Raw genomic sequence first — 18397 nt, forward strand, 5'->3', positions numbered from 1 at the left:
AAAAGTAGTCCTCTGTTGCGAGATCTGATGAAACTGTTCTTTTTTATGGTTTCATTTTTTACTCGTGACTCTTTAAGTCCATCTGGAATTAATTTTCATATGAGATGTGTTCTCTATTTCCAAGTAGTTAACTAATTATATCAACACCATTGGTTGAATAATATTTTTTTACCCAATGATTAAGATACAACCTTAAAAATGTTTATTTCTAATATATTTAAAAGACTGATTACTTAAGTTTTGTTTCTTAGGTTTCTGAATTCCCTGTACTATTTATACAGCATACATCTTAAATGGTTACACTGTTTTTTTTTTTTTAAATTTTTATTTTTTAATGTTTACTCAGTTTTGAGGGAGAGAGAGAAAGAGACTGAGCCCACGTGGGGTAGGGGCAGAGAGGGAGACACAGAATCTGAAGCAGGCTCTAGGGTCTGAGCTGTCAGCACAGAGCCTCATGCCGGTCTCAAACTAATGAACCATGAGATCATGACCTGAGCCAAAGTTGGCCGCTTAACTGACTGAGTCACTCAGGTGCCCCTGGTTACACTGTTTTAAGGAATAACTATACTTTTTTGGGGGGCGGAGGGAGGTGGTGGTGCATGGGCAAAGGTTTTGTAATCTATTACAAGCTGACTTTCAGTGAGTCGTATTTAACCTGTAAACATAATTTTGTTTTGTTTACTCATGTTAAAATGTAAAAAAAAAAAAAATATTGTCACTATTTAAAAACCACTGGGTTTTTCAGCTGTTCCAGAAAAATCAGATGACATGGCTTGTATAGTAGCCTATATTTCCATGTGGTAAAAATCTACTGGAGCTGTAATGTGATCATTTTCCCCTCTAGAATAGATATGGGCTATCTGGTTTACCACTGTCCTCACCTCTCCTTAATAAATTCTACTTCTGCCTTACTTTGTTCATTATGTTACTACATGGCTAATACTTGAATTTGTAAAGCTGTTTTATGAAAGAAATTTTCATGTATGTAATTTGATCCTTGATAGAACCTTTTGTTGCTGAATTTATTTTAAATATATATTAATATTTATATATTATATATTTATTTTAAATATATATTATATATATGTGTGTGTGTGTATATATATATAAATCCACACACGTATGTGTGTGTATGTCTGTCTGATACTGATGAAGAAAAATGCTCTATTCTTTATTGGATGCTACTTGAACACAGTCCCTTTTCAGATTCACAATATTTCAACACAAAAGCCATATGAGCACAAAGAAACAGAATATTATTCGGTAATGGCATTGAGAACAAATACAAGAAGAAATAATTATTTAAGTCTTAAGATTAGAAACAAAACACAGTAGCGTTTGTATAACGCCATACCACGTGTGAGCGAATGCATTTCCACTCTCGTTGGTGGGTGGAATGTTTCTTGGCTTAATTCTTTCTGCCCAAAGCCTTTGATACCCTCGCTTTCTTTCATTCTCAACTTTACCCACGTGTTAACTCAAAAACCCCACTGCTGCTGAGTGTGCTGGGTGTTTGGACTGCTGATTTTAGCATCACTGCTTCCTTTGTCCCGTTCTGTGATTCTGATGAAATCAAACGTGTAAAAATATTCTCAGTATTGCTGGTAAGTACGAATCTGCACTAATGAACATGTTTTACTACATGGTCCTGCCTTGCGGTAATCTTGCGGTGAATGTAGCAGCATGCCTTCTTTTCCTGTTTTCTTTAAATGTGAGAAACGTGCTCAGAGAACGCTGTGAGGCTGGTACAGAGTCACAGTCCAGAGTGGCAGAGGGCTGGTTTCCTCACACTGAATCCAGTGTGCATTCCACCAGATCAGCTTGTTAAAATAGCGGAGATTCTGAAAGAGTGGCCATGTTTGTTTTACTTTATTTTTCTGAGTCACCAAAATAGTTGATGAAGAGTGTAGTAATAAAAAGCAGAAAAGAGAGTAACTGAATATTCCTGCCTTAAACTTAAAAAAAAAAATAGTTGTGAATGAAACCTAGAGAGCATAAAGAAAAAGTGCTTCTGTGTCAACAAAAGTGTGACTTGTCACACGTAGGTGATCCACAGAGTTGCAGAATTTTAGGATTCGATCTAAAAATGAGCAAGAACCCACCCCCCCCAATTCCCTGACCTCTTCAGTAAGAAAACTAAAGTTTTATGTTGTTAATTTTTTTTTTCAAAGTTGTGTAGCTAATTTGTAATTCAGCTTGGAATAGAAATGGGAAGAAACCTCCATTCCTGAGACTCCCTGTCCTCCTTCCGCGTGGGAGGAGCCGGCAGAGACTCTGTCCTGGGTTCCCACAGTTTTTGTAGTCACATGTCCCGAAAAATAATGACAAATGTGAAGAAATAGACTTCACACACTTTGTTCAGTCTTTTTGCCTAAAAAGAAAAAGATCATATCAGAAGAGATGGGAAATGTTCGTTATTTTTGCTTTAGAAAATAGAAGTTGGAAAATAGGGAAGAGAATGTTCCTTTCCAGGAGCCCTTGGAGAGTTAGAGAGAGTTTGAAGTTGATGGAAACATTTTGAGGGTATGAGGACATAGTGTGCTCTCATTGGTGCTCAGAAATATTTATTAAAAATCCACTTAAATTGGCAGAGGAGATAGTCTGTCTTTTCTGTATTTAACAATTAGGATACTTGTTTCCTCAAAAAGCTTCTATTGCAAAAGGAAAGCAAATGCTAGTTCTAGGCATACCTGAGAAATGCTTGTAATGCTAATCAAAGAGTCTCGGTACAAAGGTGTCAGTGTTTACTTTACACCCTGTTGACCTGTTGATACATATTCTAAATAGTGTCATAGAAATCACTGGGAAGGTTTGGGAAAGTAGATGATGTTTCTGATCAGCGGATCTTATAGTTAAATTCACACTGGACAATTAAAATATTTACCAAGATTCCACCCTTCCCCCAATTTTGATGATGCTTCCTTTTTCTATGTAGACAAAAATGTACTCCGTTTTAAAAGAATCCCATTTCTATGCCAAAATCTGCATAAGTTTTCTGGTTTAGAGCCTGTGTTCTTTTTGATTATTATTTCTTTTAATGAGGGACAAGTGGCAAGTTAATTCTAAACACTGAGTACAAAGAGTTGAAAAATAATGTGCTTGGTAAAAAGCCCATTAAAGGAAAAAAGAAAAGATGAGTGACTTTTCAATCCTAATGCTGTTTTGATGATGAATAAGCAGTGGCATGGGTACAGAGAGATTTTTCAGATAGCTTCATCACACTTGGTGGTACTTTATTTAATTTTAGATACTATTCATATCTTGAGCTTTCCAGTAGATAAACTTTGTATATGCATTTTTCCCTCGTTCTTTAATCATAGTTGTCTGTGTTTTCTGACTTGTAGGAAGAAAAAAAGAAATTTGACAAAGAAACAGAAAAGAACTACAGTCTAATTGATAAGCATTTGAATTTATCAGCCAAAAAGAAAGACTCACATTTACAAGAGGTATTGTTTTTATTTTTCTATTAGTTTCTTCCTAAATTCAATAAGCAATGCATGCCTTCTCCTTTTAAAATGTACTTTTCTTTTGTAAACTTTTTATCTAGGAATATTGGAGATGGGAAAAAAATGAAGAGGTAATGCCATAAATTAAGAAAAAAAGGTCTTGTGGAACAAGATGCAAAATAATGAATACATCTTACAGTGATTAATTCAGTATAGATTCATAGCATTAACATTTTTGATTCTGAGCATATTTTCACAGGAACAGTTTTATCTAGCATTACTGAAGAACGGATATATTTTTTTTTGGGAATAGATTCGTTAATTGGCTTTCAAGATTTCGTGAGGAAATGAATTGAATTTAATAAGCTCATATACCATTTTGCTTTTATGTGAAGGCAGCATTAATCTTATTTAATGCTGAAGATTCAGGAGGCTCAGCTTCACTGGAAAGAGAGCATCTGTTTTACTTGTGTTAATAGACTTTTTTTTTTTTTTGGAGGGAGCCATGTGTAAGGAGAAAGGAATTTATATCTTCTCTCTCATTTTGTCTGTCTTTCTCTTTTCTAAATTCCCTGGCATTTGTGTTTTCTCACTCACACACTTGAATGGGAACTCAGTGGTTTACAATTTGGAACATATGTTTTCATTAAAAATAATGCTGTTTTGCAGCTGTTGGGATCTTGACTCATCCCACAATAGTGTGGTATTTTTCTCCTTTGCTTATTTTTAAACACATAAGGAGTCTGGGCATAATATACCACTATAACATATTTTTACTGAAGTATCATCAAAATACACTAATAACACTGGCTGTAGTATAAACCTGGGCTATATTTAAATGTCAGATATTTAGTTGCAAACTGTGGGTGTGTGTTTGTGTGTGGTCATTTTGACATTTCCCACATGTCACATTTACTTTTTCCTTGTTAATAACTTTGACATTTGGATGGTGTTTGGAAGTTTGTAAAAGAGGAAGAGCTTTTATGCCACTTAATCCTCACTGCAATACAGTAGGTAGGTAGGTAGGGCTCCATTCTCTGCTCATTGCACACTGTGTAGAAAACCATACACTTGTTACATATGCTTTCTCATCTCCTCTCCTCTGCCCATTTTGAAATGACAGCTGTTGTTTTTGTAGACTTTCCTTATGCCAGCAGCATTCTGTCTTCTCCCCTTACCTCCCTTTTCAGGGATCACGAAGGGATTTTCATGCTGCAAGTAAGTTTCCATCTTCACTGGCTAATTAGGTATCTTATTCAAGCCATTGCTTAGCAAAATCTTTATGGCCATCCTTAACCCTTCCTGCCTTACCCTACATCCAGTCTGTCAGCAAACGTCATCTTTAGCTTCAGAATATTCTTGGAATAAGGCCACTTCTTCTACTGCCCTACCCTCCCCCCCCTCCCAGCATGGCCCATGCTGCTAGCATCTCTCACGTGGATTACTGCAAAGCCCTCTTAATTGGTCTCCCTGCTTCAGCCAATATATTCCTACAGTTTATTTTCTATACAGCAAGCAGGGTGAGCCTTGATTTTGCTTGTCTTCTCCAGACCCTGCACTAGTAGCTATCTCTGGAGGCCCAGGGCCCACCCTCCTGTCCTCACACCTGATGGGCTGCTTTCCTCTGGCTGGGCTGGGTCAAGTATACTCTGTGCTCAGGGCCTTTGCTTTTGTTGTCCTTACAGCCTGGTAACGTTTCCAGACCAGACCCACATGCCTCACTCCTCCATGTGCTCTCACATACTCTCCACTCAGAGTTCACCTTACTGGAGAAGTCCCCCGACTGTCTTATTTAAAGTGCCCCCCTTAGGCTGCTTTAATTTTTTCATATTCTTACGAACATTTAACATACTCTATATTTGGTTGTTACATGGCTTCTTGCACTAGCTTGTGAGCTCCTTGAAGACAACGACATGGTTTTATTCAGTAGTGTCTTTTACACCTAGAATAGTACTAGTCAGGGAGTAGGCAATAAATATTTACTGAATGAAGAAGTGTGAAGATGCTTGCACAATGAGCTAGGGCTTCATCAATTCCATTATTCCCCAAAATAATTAAACTCCAGATCAGCAGTTTGAAGAGACCCTCGAGATGGATCATTTTAGTTTCACTTAAACAGTATATTTTGCCCTATCTTGCTATTTACTTTTTACAAACATACAAATTCCAACTTGAAACAGTTTTCTATTGGGGCATCTGGGTGGCTCAGTCGGTTAAGAGTCCGACTTCAGCTTAGGTCATAATCTTGCGGTTTGTGAGTTTGAGCCCCACATCAGGCTCTGTACTGATGGCTCAGAGCCTGAAGCTTGCTTCAGATTCTGTATCTCTTTCTATCTCTGTCCCTCCCCTGCTTGTACTCTGTGTCTCTCTCTCTCTCTCAAAAATAAACATTAAAAATATTTTTAATAATTATTTGAAGTGTCTGACTTCAGCTGAGGCCATGATCTCATGGTTTGTGGGTTCGAGCCCAGCGTCCGGCTCTGTGCTGACAGCTCAGAGCCTGGAGCTTGCTTCGGATTCTGTGTGTCCCTCTCTCTCTGCCCCTCCCCCACTCATGCTCTGTTTCCTCTCTGTGTCAATAATAAACATAAAAAACAGTCTTCTATTGCAAACATGAAGGCCTTAAAACGGGGGATGCTCTTTCAAGGGAAAAGGTTAGATTTGGATTTTCGTTGATTTTGGGATAGGCTTATGTATATATCATATTGCTAATCTTTAGTGAACTGAGTTGAGGTGCTTAAGAGGTTTATAAAGGTTGCTGAGGGTGGAACTGAGCAAAGGCATGGCTATTTTGGTAATTTTTGTTAGGACTATTAGCTGTAGTTCTATGTTTATTGGGCATAGTACCTTCACCTTCCACCCACATCCCTAAATTCTAATTAATATTTGCACTAAAACAAGTATCAGATGTTTGAGAAAAATCTATTTCTGTTAATTTTTGAAGTATGTTTTTGTTTTTAGAGTGGTCAATTGATTATATTTCAGTATATATGACTGGAGAGGTAGATCTTGTGAATAACTTTGCATGAGAATGGTCTGTTCTTGTTATAAATATTTATGGCAGGAATGACCAGAAATTAGGTGATGATCAAATTGGAATTTGTTAAAAATGCCACTTTTGCTTGGTATAGTACAGTCTGAATGTGTATTTTCCCACACCACCCATCAGCAAACTCACTTCTGACACTATCTACCTGGAGACAGCATCAGCTCGAAGGGTTAAGGGCTCATTCCTACAAAACTGCCCCTTCTTCAGATACCAGTTGCAAATCAAGGTTACCACCTGTGCTTCTGACCTACTTGCTATAAATTAGACCTACATCCCCCTCCTTGGGTTTGATTCATTTGCTGAGTAGATCACAACAGAGATAAAACATTTACTTATACTTACTGATTTATCAAAAAGAATAATATAAAAGATCGAGATGAATAGCTGGATGAAGGGGTTCATAAGGTGGGGTCTGGAAGGGCCCCAAGCACAGAAACTTCTGTCCCCATTAAACTGGGGTGTGTCACTCTCCAGGCACATGCAGGTGCTCACGGACCTCGAAATTCAAGGGTTCTTTACAGAACTTCCTCTGTAAGTTCTTTGCCAGAGGTCAGTAGGCGGGACAGAAGTTCCAGCCCTCTGATCATTCAGTCTTTCTAGTGCTATCTAGAGGCCCCACCTTCAGTCACCTCAGTAACATAAACTCCAGAGAGACTCTTTATGTATGGCAAAAGATACTCCTATCCCTCAGGAAATTACAAGGGTTTTAGAAGCTTTGTGCTTTATTCCACATTTAGTGATTGCCTTTCAGACTTGAGTCAGGCTCTAAAGGACTGTGCTGCTCCTTATCATTTGGGCGTCCTTGGCATTGTTGTAAATGACAGGTTATCTGCAATCCCAGGGATTCTGGTGATCTAATCACACAGCATGTGGGATAGCAGTTGTGAATACCCAGAATAGTAGGGGTGTGTATAGAAGTTGACCAGCAATGAATGCCAGGGTAATTGGAATAGTACAGATAGCCAGGCAAGAAAATCTGCTAAAATAAACAGCCTACTTGGGTAAGTCTGATGATCCTTGTGTCATTTTCTTGAAGGACATTTCCCAGTAACCAAAACACGAGGAACCTACCTGTAACTCTTCACATCTTCATTTTATTAAATACGCCACAAAATTTCATCCCCGTGCCCAGAGCGTTGTGTCTGCTAAATGCTGGTGGCTGAACTTTGAAACTCTGGTTATTCGAGGCATAAAAAAAGATGATTTTGATGAATATTAAGTAGGAATTCTCATTTTAGCTTAGTACCTTAGTAACATAACACTCCTCTATAACATTATTTTACGTGAAAAATCATTCTGTGCTAAAAATTTTTATGCCACATTAGGTGAATACTTTTTCCCTACAAGATTAAAAAGATTGTTGTCATATTTACATACCATAAAATTTATGCATTTCTTGATTTTCAAGTGCAGAGTTCAGTGGCATTAAGAACATTCACATCGTTGTGCAACCACCACTACATTGCAGATCCAGAGCTCTTGTTGTCTCTTAATACTGAAACCCTGTATCCATTGAATAATACTTCCCCAGCTCCCCACCCCTAACTTCTGATAGCCACCTAACTTCCTGTGTTGGATCTAGGTAGCTTATGAAAGTGGAATCCTACAGTATTTGTACTTTTGTGACTTGCTTATTCCACTCAGCATAATATTCTCAAGGTTCATCCATCTTGTAGCATGTGTCGGGATTTCCTTCCTTTCTGAGGCTGAATAAATAGTATTCTATTGTATGTGTATATAGATCACATTTGTTTATCCATTTATCTGTCAGTGGATGCTTTGGTTGCTGCTGCCTTTTAGTTATTGAAAATAATGCTGCTATGAACATGGTTAGATAAATCTTTTTGAGTCCCTGTTTTTAGTTTTTATTAGTATATACCCAGAAATGGAATCACTGTGTCACGTGATAATTGTTTAGAGAACTGCCATGCTGTTTCCAGAGCAGCTTCGTCATGCTACATTCCCACCAGCAGTACACAGGATTCCAGTTTCTCCACATCGGGATTCCAGTTTCTCCACATCCTCGTCAACACTTGTTTTGTTTTAAAATTTTTAATGTTTTACTATTTGTTTTTGAGGAGGGAGGGGCAGAGAGAGAGGGAGACACAGAATCCAAAGAAGGCTCCAGGCTCTGAGCTGTCAGCACCGAGCCTGACAGGGGGCTTGAACTCATGAACCATGAGATAATGACCTGAACTGAAATTGGATGCTTAATTGGCTGAGCCACCCAGGTGCCCCTGGTCTTTTTTTTTTTTTTTTTAAATAATTTTGTTGTTGTTGTTTTCCATTTTTTGATAGGTGTGAAGTGTTCTCTTGCATTTGTATATCTGTAAATGATTAGTGATGTCGAGCATCTTCCCAGGAGCTTATTGCCATATATATATACGTTGGAGAAATGTCTAGATAAGTGCCTTTAAAAGTAAAGTTGGCAAGCTAAGAAATATATTATGTGATGCCTTGTAAGAATGGTTTCTAGGCTGTCCATTCTTCCCCTGCTCTGCCTCCGTGGAACCCTGTTCCTCACCCATTACCCTTCTAGTTAGAACAGATAAGCTGGAACTTAACAGTCTCCTGACCATCTGGTGCCTGTTTACTCCCAGAGTTGGAGACCTTTTGAGGGCTTGACAGCATGACTGCCTACAGATGGGCTTTAAGCTCTGGCCTACCTTTTGAGAACCAGGCTCTTCTTTTTTCTTTGATTGAAGTACAGTTGACATACAATTTTACGTTAGTTTTAGGTACAGTATAGTGATTTGACAACTCTATGTTATGCTGTGTCTACCACAGGTATAGCTACTACCATCTGTCACCATAAGACTGTTATAGTGCTATTGACTGTATCCCCTATGCTGTACCTGTCTTCCTCATGACTTACTCATTCCATAACTGGAAGCCTGTACCTTCTTTCCCCTTCACATATTTTGTTCATCTTCCTCCCCTCTGGCAGTCATAATTTTGTTCTCTGTGTTTATGGGTCTGTTTCTGCTATTTTGTTTATTTTGTTTTGCTTTGTTTTTTGGATTCCACATATACATGAAATCATATGCTAGTTGTCTTTCTATGTCTGACTTATTTCACTTAGCATAATAGCATCTAGGTCTATCCATGTTGTTCTAAGTGACAAGATCTCATCCTGTTTTATGGCCGAGCAATAATCCATTGTATATGTACCACATCTTCTTTATCCAATCATCTATCAATGGACACTGGCTGCTTTCAGGTCTTGGCTATTGTAAATAATGCTGCCATAAACATGGGCATGCTGATGTCTTCTCAAATTAATGCTTTTGTTAGGTTATACCCGGAAGTGGAATTATTTAAGAACCAGGTTCTTGAGATGGTGCCTTAGCTGCCACTTCCTCACTTGCTGCCTTCACCCATGAGTACTGAAGTGACTAGAATCTCCCAGGCCGACTGCATTCTTAGAGCTCTTGTCAATGGAAATAGTGTTCATGTGACTTTTATCATATGTGTATGGTTCAAGGTTGGGTGCCAGTTGTGGTTGGGGTGAGTTTTTCACGAAGAGCCGTACTTCAGTGTTCAGTCCGTTGGGGTTTGATGTTCAGTCCTCTGGGGCCAATCTCATCATAAAGAGCAAGGTTGGCAGACTTTTTCTGCAGGGTCAGATAGGACACGCTGTATACTTTTGCAAACTGTAAGGTCCCTGTGGCAGCTATAGTATCCAGTTTGGCGGTTCTAGCAGGAAAGTGGCCATAGAAGATCTACAAACCAGTAACCACGACTATGTTCCAGTACAACTTTGTGTAGAAAACCAGGCTGCAGGCCATATTTTGAGCAGGGTTCATAGTATTGCCAGCCTCTGATCAAGTGTTTCACTCCTCACCATCTCTGATGTAACCAGCCTCTGTTACTTTAACATAGGCAGATATGCAAGTGGAGCAAAACCGGCAGCACTTCTATGAACTGTCTCTTGAGTATGTATGTAAGCTTCAGGAGATCCAAGAAAGAAAGAAGTTCGAGTTTGTGGAGCCTGTAAGTATCACAGAAAGTTGCTCTGCTATTTCATTTAATAGATACCCTAGAAACATTTTTCTTCCTAGAATGACTTTACAGTTGCTGGGGGCTGTTGTACATACATAGGAAGCAAGACATCATAAATTATAAAGGGTGGACACAGATTGCCACGAGATCAAGGAACCACCTTCAGTTAGGTGGTTCTCGACCTTCTTTGCACAGCAACACGTAGTGAATATTATTTCTCAGTGACTCTACAATCAGGTGCAAATTCTGCCACTCTATTGTAGGTCCACCCTTTGAAGAAAACCCCTGTGAAAGAAGTGTCAGGGTGGGAGAGTGAGTGTTGGTGTCAATGGATAATCTTCACTCTTCTTGAGTTTGTTCTGAATCAAGTACACCAATCCAAATTTTGGCACTTTGAACAGTTATTGGTAACAGATTATATCTAACACACTCCATGCTCATGGCAACCTAAGTTAAGAACCAGTATGTGGAGTATTTGAAACTAGTTTGTGAGCTACCCTGGAAATTCTTCATACTTATTTCAGGAACATATGATTTGTGTTTGTGCTTATATAGATGTTATGTATATTGTGTATATGTACATATATATGTTTGTGCTTATATAGATATGTATAAAATGTATATGAATGTGTACAAAGGTGTGTGGGTTTTAGCGAAAACAAGAAACATTAGAATTCATGATTCTCAAGATGGATTTTAATATAGGTTTTTTCAACACCTTTACTGAGATCAAGTTTACATGCTATACAGTTATCCACTGTGTGTGATTTTGAGAAACAAAAAATAACCAAGTAATGATTAACTTAAAAATGGCATTCATGGAAGCAACGGTCCAGTTGGAATAATAGATTAACCTAATTTCATCCATTAGGGAAAAATTCATCTCCTTAAAGCTTCCTTTAATGTGAAATAATAATGACCTACCTTATTTACAGTGCTCATTGTTCAAGTCATTGTTTTAATACTTCATCGTGCTCATTCCACACATGAACTCCATAAGGAGATATTTTATTATCTCACTAAGCAAATACAGAAAATTTCAGTAATTTGCCTAAGGTCTCATAACATAGCTGAAGTTGGGGATTGACCCATGCTGGCCACTTGACATTAGAGTCCCAGATTCCTAACCATTATGCTATGTGACATTATGAAGAAAATGAATTTCAGGATTTCCTTAAATTTCCTCACTTTAAATTTACTCACATGTTTGGGCAAAAGGAGATGCCCTCTAATCAAGAAGGGCAGGTTGAGGGTTGGTAAGAACTCAGAGCTTAATTATCGCCCTGTCTCTGCCCCAGCAACTGACCGTCCTTGTAGACAAAACAGAGAGGTTGTGCTGACTGAACGCCATTGGGGAGAGCCTAAATTTTAGTTCTTTGATTCTGTGATTTCACTTTTGTTACAGATTGTGTTGATCTATGGTGATAAGGTTTCAGTTATAAATGGATATGGAGATTCTCTTGTCTGAAAAGAACAATTGGGTGCTGTACTATTTTTCCAGTACAGTGCACTATAAAACCTATCTAATGGCTCTGATATTTAAGGAAAAATCACAAATCCTTCATTTAAAAAAAGACAAATCATATGCTGTTAGATTTAATTGAATTCTGGTGACTTTTAATTATTTTAGTAGAATCGCAGTGGGATGGGGGAGGTGATATGTGGCTATTTTATTTTTTCTTCTACCCCCTGAGTTTTTTTTTGTGCTAATGTCATTTTTTCCCCCCTTTGTCTTAGATGCTGTCATTTTTTCAGGGAATGTTTACTTTCTATCATCAGGGCCATGAACTTGCCAAAGACTTCAATCACTACAAAATGGAACTACAGATCAACATTCAGAATGTAAGGAAATGAAAGCTTTCTGGTACAAAGGTTGTTTGAGATGTGTATTTTTGATTTGGTGTATGAGAAGCCTTAGACCAGACTGAACTGTTGGTGCTGAGAAACTGAGACTATGTTGCCACCTTCTGGTCAGTTCTCAGCATAGCAAACTGTTCTTCATCGAGGTGAGGCTTGGGGAATTCTGCCACCTGGCGGTTCTGTTTTTTTTTTTATTTTATTTTTTTAGTGAATTTATTTTTTTTGCCTTACTTTCAGAAAAGTCACTAGGTATTTTTTTTAAAATCAGTAATCACATACTTTATTTTTTATTTTCCTTTTTCCAGTTTTATTGAGATTTAATTGACATACAGTACTATTTAAGTTTCAGTTCTACAGCATATTGGTTTGACATTCATACTGAAAAATGATTACCACAAAGAGTTGAGCTAGTGTCTATCACTTCGTATAGGCACAGAAAAAGTTTGTTTCATGTGATGGGAACTTAGGATCCCTCTCTTAGTAACTTTTAAATGTGTCCTATAGCAGTGTTAACTGTCACCATATTGTACTTTGTGGGATGTTTGTAAGGATAAGTTTTGTCATGTAGCTTTCAGTGTCCCACGTAGGGAACAGACTAAAGACCACTCCACATTCGATTTAAAGCATTTTAGTTATAATGATCTCAATTTCTTCTATCTGTGTATCTTACTTGATTTTTGGTTCCTGGTTCTAGAGAAATTTCTTCCCTGTGTTTATGCATATTCACTAATGTATCAAGTTCACAGTTGCAGTCGGTCGGTATTATTTTCCTAGAAAATGTATGCTTTCAACGAGGTCTTGGATAAAGAGATTTAGGAGAGCTTTATGAATTTGTTAAATGATTATAATATATGATTTTGATCATAAGGTGGTGGATGTTTTTTCTCTCAATACTTGAGTTGACTTTGGAAGTGTCCTCATTGAAATGCTATTCAGGTTATGTTTAGTATAATTTTAGGCCTTGATAGAAACAGAGTTGAGTGAGGTTTGGAACACACACATATGAGCTCACACTGAAAGACACACGAAAAGTGGGAATCTCTGTGGTGGTGATGTCTGACTTTCAATTTGATATAATCTTAGAGACTGAGGAGGAATGGTTTTTGTATGTTTCCAAGTTGTTGTTGTTGTTTGGCATAGTTCCCTACGTTTGGAAATGTAGATAATGAAGCTTCTTTCTTTTTCTTTTGTAAATCACGTGTCAATTTTTATTTGTAGATTATTTGGACATTGAGCTGGCTTAAAAACTAAGAGTACAACTCCCCGCCCGCCACTATCAGTGATAATAATGTAACAGAATTTAAAAATATATCAAAATGTACACTGATAGATTAGTTCTATACATTTCTATTAGTTCTATAGATTTTATTTTAGTATAAAACAAATTTTTTAAGTTTATTTTGAGAGAGAGAGAAAGAGAGAGAGAGAGTGAGCAAGCAAGCAGGAGTGGGGCAGAGACAGAGGGAGAGAGAGAATCCCAAGCAGGCTGTCAGCACAGAGCCCAATTCAGGGCTCAGACTCATAAACTGTGAGATCATGATGTGAGCTGAAACCAGGAGTCCAACGCTTAATTGACTGTACCACCCAGGTGCCTCGATTAGTTCTGATTTTTAGTTTTTATTTATTTATTTTGAGAGAGAGAGTGTGAGTGAGCATGAGTAGGGGAGGGGCAGAGAGAGAGAGAGAGAGAGGAGAGAGGAGATAATCCCAAGCAGGCTTCTGCTGTCAGCACACAGCCTGATGTGGGACTCCATCTCACGAACCATGAGATCATGACCTGAGCCAAGATAAAGAGTCAGACGTTTAACTGACTGAGCCACCCAAGCGGCTTTCAATTTCTAATTGAAATTGTCTCTATAGGTAGTAGAAATAGTCTAATATTGCTGTGATTTTTCAGAATACTTTTATAGACAGTAAAACACAGTGTTGTGAAAAGAACACTATACAGTTAATGTAGAAGATAAATTATACACCTGATTTTTTTCCTGTACCAACTGGCTGTATAACTTGTGGAAATTTACTTTTTCTGTCTGGATGTCATCTGTCAGCTTCAGGGCTGGCCTGGATGAGAACCTTGAAGCAGAACTGGATCCGTAATTTGTGGGACCAGTGTAAAATGGGAAGACAGGGCTCTTATTTAAAAATAAAGAATTTCAAGTCTGTGACAGCGGAGCCCTAAACCAATTGTGTGACCTTCTGAGCACAAGATTCTTTGTGGTTGTGCATACTACATGCCCATGAAGCTGACTGAGCCTTAGTATCTGGGGTGAGGGGTGGAATAGACACATTGTCTCCTGAGAGCTTCAGTGAAACTGTCCCTGCACAGCGTGCTTGTGGATGGAAGTAATTTTCTAACAACCTTGTATGGTAAAAGGGATCTAGTTACCTTACATACACCAAAATAATTTCGAGCGATTAAATATTCAATGTAAATGAGCCAGTACTCAGTCATGAAGTATTATAAGCAAAATATAAAACAAACTGTCATTTATAATGGTTCTCAAGAGGCTCCTGGGTGGCACCCAATCAAGGTGTCTTTGCTGTTCATTTTTTGCTTTTAGCTAATTCTCCTCCCTTCAGAAATACCTGCACATTTGAAACACATGGCACTCATTCTCTGCTACCTTCTGTACCTCAGTATTGCTGTAATCTGCTCATTTCTTGGCCATTTCTCTCATTCCCTCATGATTGCAGCTTTTAGCATAAAAAAGGGAAAATGCCGGCTAGATGAAACTACAAATTACAAAAATCCCAGTTATGTATTATTTTTATGCCCTGTATATTTATGCATTTATAAACATAATACCCAAACTTATATACATATACCCAAATATTAAGACCAAATCATGGCATTAATTATCTGTGCACTATAATGCTATAGATAATTTTGGTTGATTTTAAAGTATTTTACTATAGTAAAAAATAGCATAATCATATTATAATCAGAAAAAAAGGTTAAATGTTATCTAAAAAAGTAAACAAGCTATTTTTCTTCCATCTGGTTTCATCTTTCCTGTTGTAAAAATGATCTCACCTGTTTTATTTTTTGTTATTTTGAAAGCAATTTATTCCTCATCCACTTTCCGTAATCCAGAGTAATACATGGAAAGCAAAACAGAGCAAGATGGCTTTTAGAAAATAGATTTTTTAGAAAAATATAAATTGCATCAAAATTGAAGGGTATTTTAAAAAACTAAATTTAAACTTTTGTTATCTTTATCCCCAGAGGAATGTGGTGAAAGACTAGAATAGAATTCTTCCTAGAAGGAAATTTAATGTGAGAAATCTTAGGATTCATGAAGAATCCCCAGAAGATACTAAGGATAGTTAAGAAGATTTTAAGAATATGCCCAAATATTTTTGTCACAGTGTTGTGAGAAAAATAGAACACTAAAAGAATAAACTATGTTTTTTTTAAAAAGATTGGAAGTGATTGTGTAAAAAATACAAATGTGGTTATTTCTGAGAAATAGGTTTATAGTCACTTTTACTTGCTTTAGAACCTTTTCTTTTTGTCTCCCCAAACAGGACTGTTTGTGCCCTTCCCTCTTTCTGTTTTAAAATCTTGTGAATTAGTTTTATATTCTGAAAAAAATTTAAAAATATACTTTCTCTTCCAATCATATTTAAAACAATAAACTGTTAGTTTGATATTGAAGATTATCTTTTATCTTTTGTTAGATGGTAGTATTTGTGACTTTTGGGTGGCTTAGTTGTTGTTGTAGTAGTAGTAGTAGTAGTAGTAGTAGTAGTAGTAGTAGTAGTAGTAGTAGTAATGGCAGCTAAATTAACTGTGCTCGGATATAAGTGGGTCACTCATGGTATTTCTGGGGTCAGTAAATACAGGAGCTGGGAAACATCTTGATGTGGCCATCTGCTTGCCTAGACCATAGTGACTTGTGAGTAACATGGGAGTCCCTTGTTAAGGGACTTGTTAAGAACTCAGATTTAGGCACTGATGGTGCACCTTAGCTCTCCTCTACCTCTTCACCAGTTCTAACCTGTATTCGCCTAACCCCCATGGAAGGTGTCTTATATGGGATTTAGACCTGATCACTTATTGACCTGGAGTTTGTCACATAACATTCCTTTTTCTGCCATCTCACATGAGGGGTGATATGAGGATTACTGTGTGTGTGTGTGTGTGTGTAGGACCTTACCCCTTTATATTATGTTCTTTTGCATGGTTACTAAAGCAGGGCTCCATGGGCCCCACCCTGATGTTTTACAGCTGTTTCATGAAAATTTCTTCATATGTTTTATTTTATTTTATACAGACCGAGAACATGCAACCAGAGGAGAGGGGCAGAGGGAAAGAAAGAGAGAATCTTTTCTTTTTCTTCTTTTAATTTATTTATTTGAGAGAGAGACAGAGAGTGAGCTGGAGGGGCAGAGAAAGAGGGAGAGAGAATTCCAAGCAGTGCAGAGCGTGACTTGGGGCACAAACTCATAAATCATGAGATCCTGACCTGAGCTGAAATCAAGAGTTGGTTGCTTAACTGACTAAGCCACTCAGGTACCGAGAGAGAGAGAAAGAGAGAAGGACAGAAAGAGATAAAGAGAGAAGAGAAAGAAAGAGGCTCCATGCTCTGTGTGGACCCCAATGTGGGGCTCAGTCCCACAACAACCCTGGGATCAGGACCTGAGCTGAAACTATGAGTCAGACACTCAACTGACTGAGCCACAGGTTCCCCTTCATATTTTGAGTTATACCTTACCTTTTTTTCTTCTCTGAGTGAGGTCATGAGGCGGGAATGGGCAAACTTAAAATGGTTATCTGTACTTGGAATCAGCCTTTGCCTTTAAAGCTTTATTTCTTGGTATAACACTGTGAAAAGCTCCTTCTCTCTCTCTCTCTCTCTCTCTCTCTCTCCCTCTCCCTCTTCTTCCTTTTCCCTTCAATATGGGACTGAACCTGTGCTAAGATTGATCCACCAGTTTTCCAGACATACTCAGATGTGTCTGAATTCCAGCTTAGTCCCAAAATAGGTGATGTAATAAAGTATTTAATTTATAAGGCTTTATTTAAGACTGATTTATTTAGAAATTTATTTAGAAAAGCATGCAAGGAAAGGAAATAATATAGCAATGGTATATTACAGTGGATAGCACTAGCCTAACTTAGAGTCTGTTTTGAGGATTAAAACACCAAAAGTGGTACGCCTGGGTGGCTCAGTCGTTTAAGGGTCTGATTCTTAGATTCGCTCAGGTCATGATCTTGCAGTTGTGAGATCGAGTTCTGCATCAGACTCCACACTGACAGCGTGGAGCCTGCTTGGGATTCTCTCTTTTCCTTTCTCTCTGCCCCTCCCTCCCTCTCTGTCTCTCAAATAATAAATAAACTTAAAAAAAAGATAAAACACCAAAAAGTGCTTTCAGTAGTGCCAGCCACAGTGTAAACACTGTAATGGTCCCTTACTGTAGAATTTACAGCCTAATGTTATTATATGATGATATCTTAATAGACACTGGAATTTAAAATTGGAGATTTCTGGGTTCTAGCCATTCTATTATTTATGTTCAAATTTTAAAAAATACAATTTTAAGTACCATTCATAATTTACTTAAAATTATGTATTTTAATGTATGTAAAATTCTTCCTTTCCCTTCCCAGTGCACAGTCATAAGCATATGAGAAAGTAGGATGATGAGGGCAGGGAGTACTGCATGGAGAGCCCTGTAGCAGAGAAAGTGGGGGTGATGGTATGGTGGGAGCAGGGAGGGTAGAGAGGCAGCTCAAGTAGTTGAGATTAGTTACATTGAGCAAATAAGAAAATAGATTGAGAGTAATGGGAACTAGATTTCTGTCTAAAAAGAAATATACAAAATTGGGAAGGATATGCTAGAAATAGATGGGAAGTATAAGATTAGAATTAGATTTACTGGCATGAACATGTGGGTTTTCAATATAGAGACCTATGGAAATGACACGTACATGTGTGTAAAAATACGTATGTTTGTGTACACACATATACACATCCATATAGTTTTTCTGTCTGCCAAGAAGACCCAGAAGCAGTGATACCCCCTCAGCAGTGAG

At 37.8% G+C, this 18397-nt stretch overlaps 1 protein-coding gene across 1 annotated transcript in view; it reads left to right on the forward strand.

The window, feature by feature from the left end:
• Nucleotides 1-18397, forward strand: part of ARHGAP10 (Rho GTPase activating protein 10) — a 321883-nt gene that overhangs the window by 117078 nt on the left and 186408 nt on the right. The window contains exons 5-7 of the mRNA XM_039253774.1: nt 3345-3446; nt 10378-10488; nt 12235-12339. Coding sequence (XP_039109705.1) covers nt 3345-3446; nt 10378-10488; nt 12235-12339 — 318 coding nt within the window. The remainder of the gene's footprint in view (nt 1-3344; nt 3447-10377; nt 10489-12234; nt 12340-18397) is intronic.

This window comes from Hyaena hyaena, unplaced genomic scaffold, assembly GCF_003009895.1.
Source record: "Hyaena hyaena isolate Hyena2069 unplaced genomic scaffold, ASM300989v1 scaffold_464, whole genome shotgun sequence".
Classification (NCBI taxonomy): domain Eukaryota; kingdom Metazoa; phylum Chordata; class Mammalia; order Carnivora; family Hyaenidae; genus Hyaena; species Hyaena hyaena.